Source organism: Ziziphus jujuba, chromosome 4, assembly GCF_031755915.1.
Source record: "Ziziphus jujuba cultivar Dongzao chromosome 4, ASM3175591v1".
NCBI lineage: Eukaryota > Viridiplantae > Streptophyta > Magnoliopsida > Rosales > Rhamnaceae > Ziziphus > Ziziphus jujuba.
This window is the reverse complement of record NC_083382.1, coordinates 12,012,685-12,031,161: the sequence shown is the minus strand read 5'-3', so window position 1 is coordinate 12,031,161 and position 18,477 is coordinate 12,012,685. Positions and strand designations below refer to the sequence as shown.

At 31.7% G+C, this 18,477-nt stretch overlaps 1 protein-coding gene across 1 annotated transcript; it reads right to left on the bottom strand.

Annotated features, from left to right (window-relative positions):
• Positions 1 to 6,029: 6,029 nt before the first annotated feature.
• On the bottom strand, positions 6,030 to 8,982 carry LOC107416932 (vacuolar protein sorting-associated protein 24 homolog 1). Its single transcript, XM_048480537.2, has 6 exons — positions 8,809 to 8,982; positions 8,530 to 8,606; positions 7,918 to 8,020; positions 6,989 to 7,110; positions 6,524 to 6,718; positions 6,030 to 6,434 (listed from the first exon to the last, which is right to left on the bottom strand). Exons 1-6 carry the CDS (start codon positions 8,906 to 8,908, stop codon positions 6,354 to 6,356), a joined length of 678 nt encoding a protein of 225 aa, XP_048336494.2. The 5' UTR covers positions 8,909 to 8,982; the 3' UTR covers positions 6,030 to 6,353.
• Positions 8,983 to 18,477: the final 9,495 nt, after the last annotated feature.

Below are 18,477 nucleotides of genomic sequence, written 5' to 3'. Positions count from 1 at the left end.
AAAGGCTATCTTGGCCAATACTTTTATCACAACAAATATATATTATTGGAAAATTCATTCTTGCATCGATCAAATTACCACATTGAAAGTCAATATGAAAAACTTTATCAATCAAATTCAGAGTGATCATATATTTTTTAACTTAGGCTTTTTTTCTTTCTAACTCCATGTTTCAGCACTATTTCACCCCACAAGTATTTGTTATTTTTTATTTTTTATTTTTTTATTTTTTTATTTTTTTACTTTTTTATTTTTTTACTTTTTTTATTTTTTTGGATAAATTTGGAAACGGGGATTTCAATACTTAGATGTTAAACTCAGAATCTAAGAGATATAACCAGTGATCAATGTCAACTGGGCTATTTAACATGAAACTTTGGCTAATTAAAGAGATAGTTCTAAATTATATATATAACAAATAAGATAATTAAAAGAAAAACGATCCGAAAAAGATTGGTAATTGTCATGCTATAGTCTATATATATGGTTTGTCATTAAGAAAACATTGTAAAGAAGAAGAAAAATTAAAGGCTTGGCCAATACTTTTAATACCCCAGATACATATTGTTTGAATTAATGTGTGTGTGTGTGTGTGTGTGTGTGTGTGTATTGTCTCCATCAAGCATTAAAATGAATATATTTATATATATGTAAAGCACCAACAGTTCCATGTAAATTCAACCAAAAAATAATAACCAAATAAATTTGGCCGCTAAATGTGCATAAATTCTTACTTTTTTTTAATTTTTTTAATTGATGATTCACATTATGAAGTCTGAAAGTTATTGAAGATTACATAATGTTACATCATGCCCCTTAATTTGGTTTATAAAGTCTATGTAAAATATATTATCCAGTAAAATATTTAAGATATATATGAAATTTTGAAATAAGTTACTCTTGTTTCTGTATGAAAAGTTAGCAAACCTTCAGAGTAATATCTGAATGCCCATGGTAATATATTAATCATAGATTTTCAACCAAAATATAATAAGAATTAAACAAAAGAAAATTATTTAAGAATTCAAAATAAGTCTAAAACAAACTGAAGGCCGGAAAGGCCAACCTTCAGCAGCATAATATGGGCCGTAACTTTAACTTTTGGGTTTTTCCCATAAATAGCCACCTTACAACTCCATTTTAGAAAAATAGCAAAATTTTTTTTTTTTTTAAAAACTAGCCACCTTGGGACAAAAATACCCTTGATAAAATTGAAAATTACGAAAAACATTTTTTTTACACCCTTTCCTTTCTTCCTCTACACAGCCGTTCGTGGGGGTGGGGTTTCTACAAAACTATTCGTGGGGTTTCTCTAAACTCTTTGCATCTCATCGCCTCTCACTCTCATTTTTTTGTATTTTCTCATATCTCAAACTAAAATCAGGTAAAAATTTTATCTTTTTTCTTATTAGATGAAAGTAAGGAAATATGTGTTTTTTTTGTTTTTTCTCTTTCTCTTTTTTCTTGTAAGTTTTATTAGTTTAGGGTTTTTTAAGCTTTTTATTTGATATGGGTATGCAAGAAATTGATTTATGAGATGTTATATGTGATTTTAAAGATACTTAGGTGGCATATGGTTTGAAAATGGGAGAAATTTTGTGTAAAACTGAAAAATCGCGAAAAACAGTAAAAACGGAGGAAATTTGGCGAAAAAGATGAATTTCCGCCAATTTCCTCCAGTTTGTCAGTTTTCGCAAATTTCCGCCAAATTGCCTCCAATTTTCCGCCAATTTTCCTCTAGTTTTCCGCCATTTTTCCTCCATTTTTCCGCCAGTAGGAAAAAGCTATATTTGGCCCAAAAAAAAAAAACAGAATCAACTTTTTTAATACAGTTAATATGTTTGTTTAATATTATTCAAAATTTTATATATTTATTGATTTAGTTTAACGTTATTCATTTAATTTTGTAGTAAAATGGAAGATGATGACATTGTAATTGCGGTTTTATACAATGGAACATTGGTACAAAATTATAGTGGTGATTAGGAATATCGAAATGGTAAAAATGTAATGGTTTCCGTCGGCAAGAGATGCACAAAATCAGAGTTAGAGGATGAGATTTTCAATTCTATTGAGATAAATCGAAATGAATATTTGCTAAAGCTAAAATGGATATATGGACGATGTGCAGAAAAGTTGGATCCTACAGAAATACGATGTGATAGGGATGTGAAATGCTTTCTTCAAGAAGTGAGGAATGGAGGGATGACAATGATGAGGCCTCCATTGTATGTTGAGGTGATTTCAAAAGTTGAACATGTATGTAGAAATGTTCATCAAACAGCATTTGCTTTGGATAGTGGGAGTAATCTTCATTCTTTTTCTTGTCCTCCAATTGGCGGTCGTCTACCACAAGCTTCCGATACTGAACCAATTCAGGCTACATCTCAGGAAATTATGGTTCAAAAAACTCAGTTTAGAGATCAAGTTGATGTTCGTGGGGCCTGGACATCATTTAACATTCACGAAGGAGTTGATGTTGGAGGTGACTATGCTGAACGGTTTCCTAACGACGAGGAGTATGAGCAGTTGCATCATATTGATCATGATGAGAATTACAATGCAGCAGGGGATGATGTTGGTCATAATGATGTAGATTTTGATCATGAGTTGCCGGACAATGATAATGATATGCATCCTGAAATGAACAATGAAGGAGTTGATGATGTTAGGTTTCATCGTGCTACAAGTGACCACATATCATCGAGCAACAGAAGTGGTTCTATGGCCATATTTTCGTCAAAGTTCACTGGCTGTGAGAGCATAGTAGTTGGACAATTATTTCGCAACAAACGTGACCTACAGAATAAACTGAGTATCTATTGCATGCGAGAAAATAAGGAGTTCAAGGTGACACGGTCAACTACACAACGGTATGAGGTTGTATGCTTGGAAAATACTTGTAAATGGCGACTACGTGCAACCACATTTAAAAATGGAGAAATATTTGTTGTGAGAATTTTTGATAATGTACACAGTTGCTCATTAGATATCGTGCATCGAGAACACAAGCAAGCCAGTAGCCGGGTTATCGGGCAATGTATCAAATCTAAATATGAAGGTATTGCACGTGTTTACAAACCCAAAGAAATTCAACATGATTTTTTGCAGAAATATGGGGTGAATATAAGCTACAACAAAGCATGGAGAGGTAAAGAGTATGCACTTAACAGTGTTAGGGGATCTCCTGAGGAGAATTTTGCTAAGTTACCTGCCTACTGTTATGAGTTAGTGTCGAAGAACCCTGGGACTGTTACACGTATCAAAACAGACGAGAATAACAATTTTGTATATTTCTTTATGGCGATTGGAGCAAGCATTAGGGGATTTAAATCCCACATAAGACCCGTATTGGCTGTTGATGCAACTACATTGAAAGGGAAATACAAAGGGTACATGTATATTGCATCGGGCATGGATGGCAATAAGCAAATATATCCTTTGGCTTTCGGCATTGGAGATGGAGAGAACGAGCAAGCATATACATGGTTTTTCCAAAACCTGAAGGATGCCATCGGAGATTTTCCAGATTTGGTGTTTGTGAGTGATAGACACCCCGCTATTGAAAGGGCATTACGCAAAGTTTTTCCCAATGCATACCATGCGTTGTGCACGTACCATATAAGCAGAAATATTAAAGCAAATGGACATGCATATTTGGTTGAAGATTTTGAGTTTTATATGGGGCAAATTGAGGCAAAAAAACAGTAGGGCTGCCCAGTACATTCGATCATGTGACCCTACAAGATGGGCACGTTCTCTTTATCCATGTAGAAGGTACACTATCATGACCACCAATATTGCAGAAAGCTTGAATGGCATTCTGCTAGATGCTAGAGAGATGCCAATAGTAGCATTAATAGAGCACATACGGGATTTACTGCAAAGGTGGTTTTATGAGCGACGTACTGCAGGTGCAAAATTGACAAAGCCTGTGACTGACTATATGGAAGAGCAACTCAAACTACGAAATTTGGAGTCCATCGGACTACGTGTGAAAGCCATTAATATGCATGAATTTCTTGTGGAAGGTGGGAGTTTGAGGGGTACAGTTAATCTCCAATCAAAAACATGCTCATGCAAAGTCTTCGATCTTGATCAATATCCTTGTGATCATTGTATTGCCGCTTGCAGAGACCGAAAAATTGCTCCTTATGGCATGTGTTCTCATTACTACACCGCGGATGCATATCGTGCAGCTTATGCTGAGTCCATTTATCCTTTGTTAGATGAAAAACAGTGGCATGTCCCGGATGACGTGGCAAGTCGCATTGTTCTTCCACCAAGATGGATACGTAGGCGAGTCGGTAGACCGAGGATACAACGCATACCATCCGAAGGTGAAGATGTTATTGGACGTAGATGTAGCTGATGCGGTGGTGTTGGACATTATAGGCAGAGATGTACGAATCCATTGTCTTATGCTTCGAGTTAGAAAGTTTTAATTTAGTGTTATGGTTTAATATGTTTTGATAATTATTTCATATATTGGATATAATATTTTCTACTCCACGGTGGAAGATTTATTAGCAATCTTTTTTTTTTTTGAATTTAATCCTAAATGAAAAGAGGCTTTCTAGAATTGATTTTCAATCTTTAGTTTACATATCATTTTATGAAATGTCCAAATGATTTTAAAAATAAAAACAAACATATATCAATTTTGTTTTTATTTAAAATGGTTATTGATTTTAAATGTCACTACATTTTTTGTTAATTCCATCTTCATCTTATATAATATTTGTCTCCACTCCCAATTTTTTTTACCCTACTATTAACTTATATAATCTATTAGAAATTGATTTTCCAAGTGGAGGAAATTAGTTTCTAATAGGAGTAAAAATTATTCAACGATTTCCGCTTGGAGGAAATGTTTTCCAACAGGAGGAAAACTATTTCCGCTTGGAGGAAAATTTTTCCACCTGGCGGAAATTTATCAAGAGGCTTCAATTTTTCTTCATATGGGATTTCCGACTGGAGGAACGTTTTTCCTCCATTTTTCCTCCAGTAGGAAAATTTTTCCGCCTATAGGAAATATTTCCGACAAGCGGAAAATTTTTTAAAATTTGCAATTGAGCTCTTAAGGCGTTTGTGCATAACAGAATTCTAATAAATAAACATGACACATTTCCTATAAGGTCAATTACTTATCCTTACATCAATACCACATTGTTATCTTTGTTAAATGAAAAATATAAGCCGCCATTATAATTTTTCGTTTCAGATACACTCAGTACTATACGACTAAATGTTTTAGATGTATTCGGATGCAAAGTACTAAAAATAGCATGTTCAACAGTCTGTAGGCAAACATCCTTAACTTATTCAGAAATATGACTTCGAACAAGCAAGTTAAGTTATACGGAAATATAACTTCAGACAATTTAAAATTGTTAATGAAAATTGAACAAATATTTGGTTGTGTAAAGAAATATTCTTATTACTGTATAATAAACAACTCTTAAACTAATGCTTGATACTTGATAGAAGGTAATCTATTGCAGTCCACAATTGGCCTAGTATGCCTTTTAACCTTCTAGTTGTAAGGTTTCCTTTGAGGAAGCATTATTTCCAAGAAAGTCATTGTCATGTGAGCATTGCTGTTTGCAAGCTCATAGTATCATATCTTAATGGCTTTGTAAAGCCCTCTGTATGGGATCTTTCAAATAATTAAATGGAGTTAGATCTCAAATCCAGTTAGAACCTAATGGATCAAACACCTGTAAAGCATATGAAAATGATGGCAACAATCCATGAATCCCTGTGATAATATTCCAAGATTGTGAATAAGATGTTCAAAGCATATGCATCGACTCTCCGGGCTCATTTGGGATATAGAACTGATCAGGAGTTTCTGGTTTAATCCAGCCCAATCCTTAATGCCAAAGCTCTATTATCAAGATCCAAGTACACATTGTTAGATTTTCTGCATACAAATAGGGATGATCTGCCCTTAACAAGCAAGATCAAAGTACACAAAGATTAGGGCCGTTCATTTCATTCACAAAATCTAAAATTCTCATGAGCAGTTTCATGAAATTCGTTTTTTTATTGATGTTGATGAGATTATGAAAGTTACAATGCTTCAAGAGCAACACAAATTTCCACCATGGTAATTATAAATCAGGTATAGACAAAAGATACATTCCGCACTTCAATGTTACACAAATAACCATCTAACTCACAACTTCACAAAAACATTGCTTTCTAATATATAGTGGGTGCTTCCTCGAAGTTCTCTTTGTTAGTGATAATTAGGCCAGAGGCGCCGCAATCTCAATATGTTCAAGAGGCCACATGCAAACGCACTGCCCAACTTCTCCCATAACGTTATGGTAGGCTTGATCTCTGACTTATGACCGTACTTTGGCCAGTCGAGCTCTTATTTCTTCCAATTCTTCCTCATCATCAACACCCTCGGGTATTGCTTCCTCCTTTATAAATATAAAATTAAACATGTTACGCTTCTTCAATGCCAGAAAGTAAAAGCTTTTCATATTACACGACAGTCAGGTCAACATACCTCCTGTCCATTTTCTGATGTCTGAGCAGGTTGTTTTATTATCTCCTTCCTGATAGCTTCAGGAAGCTCTGCGGCAGTCTCACCAGCAATGGCAGTCAAAACCTTATCAACCTCTTCTTCTATCTCCTCTTCCATATCCTCAGAGTCTAGTGCTGAGTCAACAGCATCATTTACAATCTCCTCAATCACCCCTGCCTACAAAATCAGTTTCTTCAACGGACAACTCAATTGGATTAATAGAATATGAGAACACAAAAATGAGAGGCTGAATAAACCTAAGAATAGGAAATTGAAAGTAAAAACTTCAGTTGGATATTAATCTTAGCTAATTCTTTTTTAATCAAAGAAAACACTGCTAAAAAAAATGCTCAACAAAAGGCAGTTATAACTTGAAAAACTACACTTTATCCACCGAAAAAGGTATATTTTTACACTCTATAAAGTAAAAGTTAGCAACAGGCATACCTTGGTCATTTCTTTGTTGAACTCTTGCATTGTAGTAGCCACCTCTGGAGCTTTCATGAGATTATTGACAAGCTTCATAACATCTACACTCTTAGATAAATGCCCCACAGTACGGGCAATAGCTGTAGATTCACCAATTTGTTTTTTAAAAGAAAGGAAATTTAAAAGAGGTAAAACAAGCAGACAATAAGCATTACCAGAAATTCATAAAATAGATTACTAACCACTGTTATAAAGATAATTTATCCCTAATGCAAGAAACATCATTACACTGGTTCCTTTTGCACCCTACATTGCAATAGCCTAGACTTGAAAGTAAAAGAACAAATTTTCATAATGGGTCAACATAAAAATATCATAGTCAGTACTGTCTGATTCAATTCCCCAGTTCATTTGTTATGAAAATTCGACATGTGATAAAATTAACCATCTTATCTTCTCAACCATCTATCTCATGTCTATGTCGGAAATATGGTAATTCTATGGAATGGATTATATTATAAAGGAAAGTTAATCTTATATTTTCAAAATGAAGACTGTCATCTTTGTACAGGAACATGTGACTAGTCTCGAGATTGTCTTAAAAGATTATTCTTTGCATGAGGAATCTAAGTTGTTGTTCAACTCACCGACTCACTTCATCCATCATGCACTCTCTATCCAAGTAATACGACAAAAATATTTTCTTTTAAAATCAAACTAAGGCTATAGAAATTCTTAACCTTGGATATGATCCTATCATTAGTCTCTTGGTTATCAAAACAAATTTCTATCAAATTAAAATAGAATTCTGAACATAATCCATTCAGGCAGAGATGCAACTACACTGCTTAAATTCATAGATAAGCAATAACAGAAATCAGAGATGAGTGGATAATAATTTATAAATAGAAGTTCCATCGGTGATAAAATAATTAAGAACTTCGTACCAACACTTTCCCCAAGGTGCATTGATATTGAATTGAGTTGTGCCTTATTTTCATAAAGACGGGTCACTGTTTTTCTTGATCTGACAATTTCTTTTGCAAGTGCCTGAAAATAGATACGCAACGAAGACAATTCATAACAAAGAAGGGAGGGAGGAAAACTACGGTGCAACCAGCAAAAATTTTTTAAGTACAACAGCCAGTAGGCCAAACCACAGCACAGCTAAATTAAAACCAATGAAACTAGGATAATCGTCCTCTAATGTAGGCAGAAGCATAGATATAAAACCTCATTTTCCATGTTTAAACCAAGTTGCAAAAACCCATGATTTGCTATAAAATGTACATATTTGTAGCGAGTGTTGATAGCTCTTCCATGCATGAATTAGGTACAAATTTAATTTCTATAGAGTAATCAAAAACAAAAATAGCCAAAAATTCTACTGTCCACCATCAGCTCAATTGAATTTAAGCAAAAGATATATTTTTATGGAACTATAGGTGGAAAGCAAGCATGGGAATTCGATAAAGTGATCAGAACAATTATTGGAATTCAATAGATATTATTCAGTAAAAAAAAAAAAATGGTGTAAAACCAAGTTCATAAGCAAGTACCTTAGCAGAGACCATGTCATTCCTCTTGGCAGCTTCTCTAATGGCTTTCTGCACACTTTTCTCTTCTCTTTGTATATCTGAAAGAACCCATTACAAAAGAACCCGAATTTAACAATACCCAGAAGCCCATAGAGCTAAATTTATGCCTTTGTGAATCTAATAATCAAATTATCCTAAAAAGAAAATAAATAAAAAATAAAAAATAAAAATTTGACGCCAAAAAAACACCCAAAAAAAAAGAAAAGGGAATTGGGTGTTAGTCGAAAAAAAAAATATAACCTCGAATATGACGTTCAATATTGCGGCACTCTTGGCGGAGTCTACGCTGCCAATCTCTCAATTGTTGCTGTGGGTTTGGCTTTGGCTTCAAAATGTTCATCACCTTCTCCGTATCTTTTTCAAATTTATTCCCTGTTAGGGAGAGACAAGGGCCAAAAAAGGATTGCTCTCAGATCGTGAGCGATCCAAGCCTTTGCTCTCTTCCCCTACAAGGGATAAAAGATTTAACCCAAAAAAAAAAAAAAAAAGGTTCACTCCTAAGAAATTTGATAAATTTGTCAAAAAGTAGTCAACTTTTTCTTATAGCTTTCCATTGGAGGCTTTCGTTTTAAAGCAAGAACAAGGACACAGAGTTTTTCCTTGGGTTTTTCCCATAAATAGCCACCTTAAGGGTACTTTAGTCCAAACAGGTAAAATATTGGTTAGTTTTTAAAAAAACAAAAAAATTTGCTATTTTTCTAAAATGGAATTGTAAGGTGGCTATTTATCGAAAAAACCCTTTTGTTTTGAAAATCCAAAAGTTGCTCCAAATTTGAATTTTAAAGCCCAACGCCCATCTTAACCCACTCGATCTACCGAAACAATAAAATAAAATAATCTTAGAAAAACTATAAAACACAAACTGGATTGTTTGTTACGTGATTGGTTGACATCATTTCCTAAGCCTCATTCATCCCTTTCTTCTTCTTGAATTTTTGTTTTTCTAAAAACTCATGGCAAACAGCTTACACTTCTTGAAATCACAATTTGCCCAATAAATAATCCATCCATATTCAATATGGGGAAGTAGGATTTGTGCCTCTTTCATGGGCCACAAAAAGGCATATGTCGTCACAATTGTAAATTTTTTACTTATGTCATCCTCGGCTGTCCAATGCATGTTCAATTTTCTTTTAAACTCTTGGGGTTTGAAAAGTATTTCATCTTCCCTTTCTCTCTCTATACAATCTCACAAGTTGTTTTACATTCTTTAAACGCAGCAAAACTCAAAAAGAAACCAAAGTTTGATGAAATTACAAAAATTTCACTCTAAAATAACTCTTTTCAAACAAAACTCACACTTACTCTCTTCACTTTACTGTTTCAATGTACAAAATGAAACTTAAGACCATTCCAAAAGAAGGCTGTCGAAAAGAAAATGAAGCCAATAAGACGGCGGTGGCGAAGAAAATTGAGGATCCACTGTCGAACAAACTCCAGCACAACTCACTAACTAGCAAAAATGAACCAGCAAGCAGAAAGATGGCTTGCCAAAACGCCAAAAAGGAATGCGAGGAAGCACCTCTGAAAACCCATTGACACTGGTGTGAAAAAACCTAGAATCTCACACCCGAATAACCACACCAACGGACACCAAACGCAATGCAACATCGATCGCTAAAACCAACGCCACCACTACCACTATAGAAGATCATAACTGGACACCGCAAACACCTCACGAACAGACGCCACCAGGAAATCTAGAAAACCAACGGTAAACCCTCAATGTTGAAATATTGTTTGTAATTAGGATTTTGTTTTATGAAAATTCATTAGAATATGGGTAGTTGCAAAATTGGCTTTCAACGGCGTAAGATTGTTCTTCAATATTGTGAAACTGTTTCGAGTTATTCTCGAAATCTCTAATCTGCTAACATTGGGAAACTTGCCTTGCAATTCGCAATCCCTTAGAAGTAAGGATGTTAATGATGAAAACTTTGCCAAAAAGCTCGGCACTGTGGAGGATATGTCAACGTAACTAAGATGAAGTTGCTTCAGGTTCCTTATATTTCTAACCAAGCTACTCAAATTTGGACTCTTCAATACCAAATCATTGTAAGACAGAGCGAGGAAAGACAGATTTGAGAGTCGTGAGATCTCAAATGGAACTTGACCATAAAAAGATGAATGAGAAAGGTTGAGATATGTCAACCTTGAAAGATGACCCATTGCAGAAGGGATTTGAGAGAAGTCGAAATCATTATAAGCAAGGTTAAGCCTTTGAAGTTGAGAAAGGTTGAAGAAGGTGCTGGTGGAGTTGATAGAACCATGAAGGAAACTGCTGCTAAGGTCTAGCTCAAAGACACGACCGGTGTCAGTATTGCCCTCTACACCATCCCATGAGCAGCAATCTCTATTCTCTTCTAGTCTGCAGGATTAAACTCTGGGATATACAAAAGGATTTCTAGAAGCAAACTTGTCTATAATAAAGCTGTTCTTGAACTCCAACAAGGCAATGCTGTCATCATTATGGCAAAGTGGCTGCACAAAATAAGCAAAGCATGTGATGATGATAAGAAGATGATGAAGCAGTGGCAGGTATGCCATGTTTTGTCTTTTTGAGGAAATTAGTGTTTGATATTGATGGTGGGACTAAGGAGGGAAAGGGATCATTTTTATAGACAACAATGGAAGTTGGGAAAGATGGCTAAGCCATGGAGAAACAGAAGTGTTTGACTAGCAGATAATGTTGGACTGTGAAATACTAAACAAAAAACAAAAAAAACGAATAAAGAAAACAAAACAAAAATGAAAGAGAGGCATGTACGGCTTCATTTGCTAATAATAAATCATCTTTTTTTTGGAACATTTTTCTTATTTCGAGCTGTACAATTTGTAATGCAGATTCAGATGGAAACAGAACTAACAACGTGTTGGCCGCCAATTGAACAGAAAATTTTATGCCAATACATACATATAGCAGCGGGACGTCCCACACTTACATAGCCTTTGGGACGCTTACTTTGACAAGTATGAGCTGATGTGGCATTTAATTCAATCAGAGATGTGTAAGCATTATGTGCCTTCTCTTGTTTCTCACGTGAGATTGCTTTATATAGAAAATATAAACTGGGATCCATATATGTGAACGGTGGGAGTGGTGCTCTTCCGGTTGAACAAAAACAGAGCATTGTTTGAAGGTTTTCGAAATAGACCGAAACTTTTCTGTTCTTGCTGTGAAGGACAGTGGGGGTGTGATATACTTGTATTCTTCTCTTTATCAATTAATTCAAAACTCTCTCCTTTGCGGACCCATGGATATAGGTTGCTAATAACCGAATCACGTTAAATATTTGTGTTCTTTAATTTGTCTATATATTTATATGAGTTTCTGGTATGTTTTTTCAGTTTATATGCTAGCTCTGGTTTTTCATTATCGTTGCTGCTTTATTTTGATCTTTGACTTGATCCTTGGATCTTGAGTGGTGGCTGTCACAGTGATTTCTAAGTTCTTTAAATAATATGCAGCAAAGAACAAAAAATAAAATAAAATAAAATGTTATGCAAGATAAAGGGGGGGAAAAAAATGGAAAAATTTACGGCTTGGTATTAAAGATTCTTTATCTTATAATAATATATAATATGTAATTGGAATGGGCAACACCTTACAATTTATACATGTGATATAAAATACTTTCTCAATCTTACAAAGAAAAGTGAAAATAGAAATGTAAATATGGATGCCAAATAAAAATATTTAGAGCATTTTCAATAGTGAATATCGATTGTTATTAATATGGTATAGAAATTGATATCATGTAGCCTAGGTGGTATAACTATACAATTAATTTTAAAATGTTCTCCAATGATAATGTATAAAAAATTACTTATGGTTGTTAATTAATTACAAATATAATATTAAGTTTTTTCTTTTTAAAAAAACATTTTTTAGAAAAATTATATTTTTTTAAAGAAACTTACGATGTTTGACAAATCCTCCAAAAATAGATAGTGATCTTAATAATATATATATTTGTTGCCACATCAAGTGTGTTTAGATAGATCCATTGGAGTGATATACATAAGACTATTTACAACCAAGGTTTAAAAAATCGATATCGATAGAAATATCAAAAGTTTAAATATGGAAATTTCTATAAAAATATCGGAAAATATCGAATATCGAAAAAAAGTTATAAAAAATGATAGAAATTTGTTTTAAAAAGTGGAATTTTTTATTAAAAATTTAGAATTAGCTTGATTATCAAATTGATTATAAAACTTGCTAAAATATTGAATGGATGTTATATTCTTCTTAGTGAATTGATTTATAATAAGCATTAATGATCATAGATAAATTATTATTAATAAAAATATATCAAAAAAATACATATATGATAAAATTATTTATTAACTAAAATATATAAAATGATTATTACAATTATATTGTAGTTCATAAATAACATCTTAATACCACATAGAATTTCTGGGTGGTTGAAAATCATCGGTTTATTCCTCATTTTGATTTTGAGATGTAAAACATAAGAAATAGTTATGAAAAAATGTATCTCCCTGATAATTTTGCATATAATTATTAATATACCAACTATATGGATCTTGCATATTAGTTGATTATGTGCATAATTACTACTTTCTAATGATTGAGTTTGAGATGGTAACTATGAGTTGCTACTTGATGACATTCCATACATGTCTATTGAATAAGGATTATGAAAATGACTTCCAACCCTCATAGATCCAAAAGTCATAAAAATTGAATCTTTTTCTTGTTGTGACATATCCAATATAGATTTTTTTTTACGTATATAGTTTTTTCCAACAGCATCGAATCTTTGATATGCATCTCTACTCCCATGATCTTCATCTTGTATTGCATGTGTGTAATATTATTTATCAGTAAATGGGCTTAATTTAACTTATTGACTTGGTGATTTCCTTTAGCCACTACCTCTTCTAACTTCTAATTCAGATAATTTATTGAAGTAATCTTCATCACTATTGGAGTTAGAGTGACTACTAAGAGTCTCAAATTGTGAATGTGTACCATCTGATGGAGCTGAAGTACTAATAATTTTAGTTGGCTCTCTCATAAGCTTTTAAAATTAATTACCACTACTAGAATTTACTTCTTCAGCAATAATTTTTTGAAAATTTTTATTCTTTTTTTTTCAGCTTGTTGAGTAATCTTTGGATCAGGATTCCCTGATTCTCAAATTGTGAATGTGTACCATCTGATGGAGCTGAAGCACTAGTAGTTCTAGTTGGTTCTCTCATAAGCCTTTAAAATAAATCACCACTACTAGAATTTACTTCTTCAGCAATAATTTTTTGAAAATTTTTATTCTTTTTTTTTCAGCTTGTTGAGTAATCTTTGGATCAGGATTCCCTTCATATTCATCCATTGGTACATTTGATTGCCCTTTTCATCGTCATCTTCCATTATAGTTTCAAATATTAAGATTTCGAAGGTTCAAAAATATAATCCACAATTTTTGTATTTTTGTTTTATCAATATTCAATAAATAAATAGAACTTATTAATGTTATTCAATTCAATTCATTATCTTTTGCTTATATCACTAAATGTTTAAAAAGCAATTAAAGGGTAAAAAAAAATTATCAATGAAGTTAATTTGATAAAAAGTTTTACTAAATATCAATAATATTTATGAATTTTTTTAAAAAAAAGTAAGAAAAATATCGGATATTTTCGAAATTTCTGTGGAAATTTCGAATATCTCCATAAAAATTATAGATTTTTTAACCAAATCGTTAAGGATTTTATATAGATATTTTATGGAAACTTCCATGGAAATTTTGCCAAAATTTTAGAAATTTCAATGGATATTATGGAAATTTTATCTATTTTTATATCGAATTTAAATTTTATTTTGACCCCTTCAAAAAATGAAAATATCGAGAAAATATTAAATATTTTAAACCTTGTTAAAATTTTGAAGAAAATTATACTTTTAAGGAAACTTTGCAATATTTGACAAACTCTTCAAAAGTAAAGAATCATATTAATTTTTGCAATATTAACTTGACAAAGTGTTTAAACATACCCATTGAAAATGTTCTATTTCTCTAATATGACCAAAAAAAAAAATGTAGCAATAAACAAAATTATTGGAAATATTTTTATTGTAAATTATTGTATTTGGGTTTGAGACACTCGATTGAAACGGGCAAATTATTATAAATGATAAAAGGAAAAGTTTTTTTTTATTATTTTTAACTTTTTATTCTTTTCAAGAGTTTGGATCTCTATGCGATTGGTTTCCAAATTTTGAATGGAATATATTTCTAAATTAAGATTCCTTTATTTCATAATTTTTATCATATTCTTTTTTTTTCCCCTTTTCTGTAAATAGGTTATGCATTAAGCCCCAAAATAATAATAATAATAATAATAATAATAATAATAATAATAATAAAAAAGATCAGAAGCATATGCCTCCCAGCATGTCCATTATTCTGTCTCTTTTGAAGTCTTATCAACTCCGTTTACTAACCCAAACTCCCCCATGATTGTAAAACCCAAGCTTTTTTATTCTCAATTTTAATGGCACCACCTTAGGTTTTATTCTCAATAAGAATGTAGGTTTTAATTTACTAGGTGATTAATTTGATATATGTGAATAACCAAATTTATAAATGAACAACAGTATATTCTTATTTGAAAATTAAATATTATAGATAATTTTCAGAGACGACATTTTGGTCGATGCATATATATCTCACCTGACAGTCGCATTTTTTTTTTTTTTCTAATTTAATTTGTAGGCAAAAGGTTGAAATCTTTAGGGTTGAATACAGTCCAGATAAACATTTTGCTGACCAACATAGGAATTCCTACAGGCCAATCCAAATAGAAAAATACAAACCCCCTTACATTATACGATAAATGTACTTTCTTACCCTCAATATCACTTAAAAAAATAAAAAATAAAAAAGGTGGAATATCATTGTCAACTGAATTGTTTGATGTGAAAGATTATTATTATTATTATTTTTTTATATTTTCCCGAAATACTGTCCGGTGCCTAAAGGTAATGCACAAAGAGAGACTCCTGCCATTGCTAAAGGTAAGATTTTAAACCTGCTCAAGCAATTTCTTTAAATTAAAAAAGAAAGGAATAGAAAGAAAATATCCCATTGAATCAGCTCGTATGTGATAAGATTCCATGCAGTTAACTCGAAAAGAAATGGAAATGAGTGGTTCTCGGGCGAACCAATTGCCTAGCGAATCTTTTTCTTGAAAAAATAGCCGGAACAACACTAAAAAAGATCAAAAGGGCATGAATTTTTATTTTTATTTTTTCAAATACTGTCCGACATGAAATTTGATCTAACTAAAGTGGACTTGATTATTTAATAATCAAATAAAATAATTAAAGGAAAAAGATCGGAAAAAGCTTGGTAATTTTCATACTATAGTCTACATCGTTTGTCATTCAGAAAATACTATAGGGAAAAGATAGATTAATGCCTTGGCCAATACTTGTTGGAAAAGTCCAAAGGTAGAGTCGTATTTGGTGGAAGACAAAGCACCTCCACTAAGCACTAGATGGATATATTTATATATATGTAAAGCATCAACCATTCCATGTAAATTCTCTGTGTTAATAAAATATTCGTAACTTTCAACCAAAATATCATAACAAAATAAATTTGGCCCCGAGATGTGCATGAATTTTTACCTTTTTTATTTTTTTTTATTTTTTTCCCCTCTAATGAATCAAATCTTGTATTCTGAAAGTTATTAACGAAATGTTGCATGATCATGTCCCTTGATTTGGTTTCTAGTGTCTGTGTAAAATATATTTATCCACTAAGATAATCAAGATATCAATTAAGCACACTATTGAGGATAACAATATAATATAATTAGCATAACTGCCTAAGTTCTTTTGCTGAATAAAATTCTGAACTAAGTTAGTCTTTTTTCTTTACATGAAAAGTTGGAAAACCTTCAAAATGATATCTGAACGACCAAGTTTTTCAACCACAAATAAAAATAAAAAAAATTAAAAAAAAAAAGTAAGAATTCAAAACACCTCTAAAACACACCAAAGGCATCAAGGCCAACCTTCAACAGCATAATATGGGCCGTAGTTTGATGTTTTTGTTTTGAAATCCAAAAGTTGATCCTAATTTCAATTCTGAAGCCCAAATAATCAAGAAAGCCCATCTCATCCTACTGGATGGATGGTTCTTTTTACTTAATTTTCTACTCGCACATCTCACACACTAACACTGGATCTCCAGTAAAATTACATAAAAACTCTCTTACATTCGTTTTTATATTTTAAAAAATGTTCATCTTCTTCAATGAATGGTTTGCTTTTCTTCTTCTTACACTCACCTAGCAGATCAGAAATTTTCCAAGGTCCATGGAAAAGTGTTCGATTGAAAGTCCTTTGGAAATTATTGATTTACGAAATTTAATTTCTTAAATAAATAAAATTAGATTATTTTAAGAAAAAGACCAATCTGTTTTATGGATTGGTAGAAGAGTGAAATTAAGAGCTATAAACCATGGGAGAGCTACCAATGAAACCAATGCTCCAGAAACCGCCGGGTTATAGACCTGAGTGCACCTGGAAAATCCGTCGCCAAATCCTCCACCTCCAAAACCTGCCCTTCCTCCTTTTTTCTGACCAAGAGGTAACGTAGCAGGGGAGAGGTTTCATACTTCTGGTTCTCTCCTCCAAAGTTTCCACTTTTCACCTCCCATCGGATCACTATATTCAAAGTCACTTTTAATCCCAACGGAACTTACCTCGATGCTCCATAAAATTTTTAAAAAAATAATAATAATAAAAAAATTTATATTTTTATAATAAATAATTGTACTAATTATAATTATATATGTATTTTTCATTTTACCATTGCATATTTATAACTATCTATTTAAAAAAAAAAGAAGAGATATTTATAACTTATAAATAATAAAAAAATACAAAATAAAAAATTAGTTTGTGCATATAGAAAGTAAAAAATTAATTTGTACATAAAGAGCCTTAAAATTAACATATAAATAGATAATAGATTTATATAAAAGTTAATACTAACATACATTCATAAAAGCTCAAAAAAATTATTTTTATATTCATTCAAGGCTTAATAAATATGATCATCGATAATAATAATGATCCACATAACAGTTACATTATAATCAATGTTTCTTCACCTTTCAAATTATAGTATTTTAAGCAGTTGTTCGTTATAAAATAAGAAGAAATGTCCAAAATGATGTATGAGTTACAAATAATTAAAGATGATACTGAATTTAGTTTTGATATAAAGAAGAAGTAAAAAACTAAGGGGGTGTATTCAATTAGGAATTTAATGGATTTTAAAAGAGTTAAAATGTTTAATGAAACTCATGGATTTACTTAGAATTCAACAAACTCCACATGGATTTTATCACAATTCTATATGGAATTTAATGGAGTTTATGAGACTTATATTATAGACTTTAATAGATTTTGATGAAATTCTAATGATTTTAAATATTTTTATATAATTTATTTTACTATTTTGGTGAATAATATCATTTATTCTATACTATAAGCATAGTTTCTTTTTTTTTTTTTTAATCATACCATTAGCATTGTTGAACATTTATGATATCGAACAAATTAACAAATATTAACAAATAGGCAAGCAACATATACATGAATATTAAACTTTAATAATATTATCCTTAAAATATTTTTAAAAAAACATTGTCAAGATAAATTAAAATAAAAGTAGATAAATATATCAAATAGTCTTATATCATCTCTATTATTATTTTTATTGTATGCAAAATTTTATTTAAAAAAAAAAAAAAACTCATTGCTCATTACTTTGATTTCTTGCATTTTGGGCATCCACCCACATATTTGAAGAACTACACCATTGTAGTTCTCCATTCATTAGCATTCTCTCGTTGTTGCTC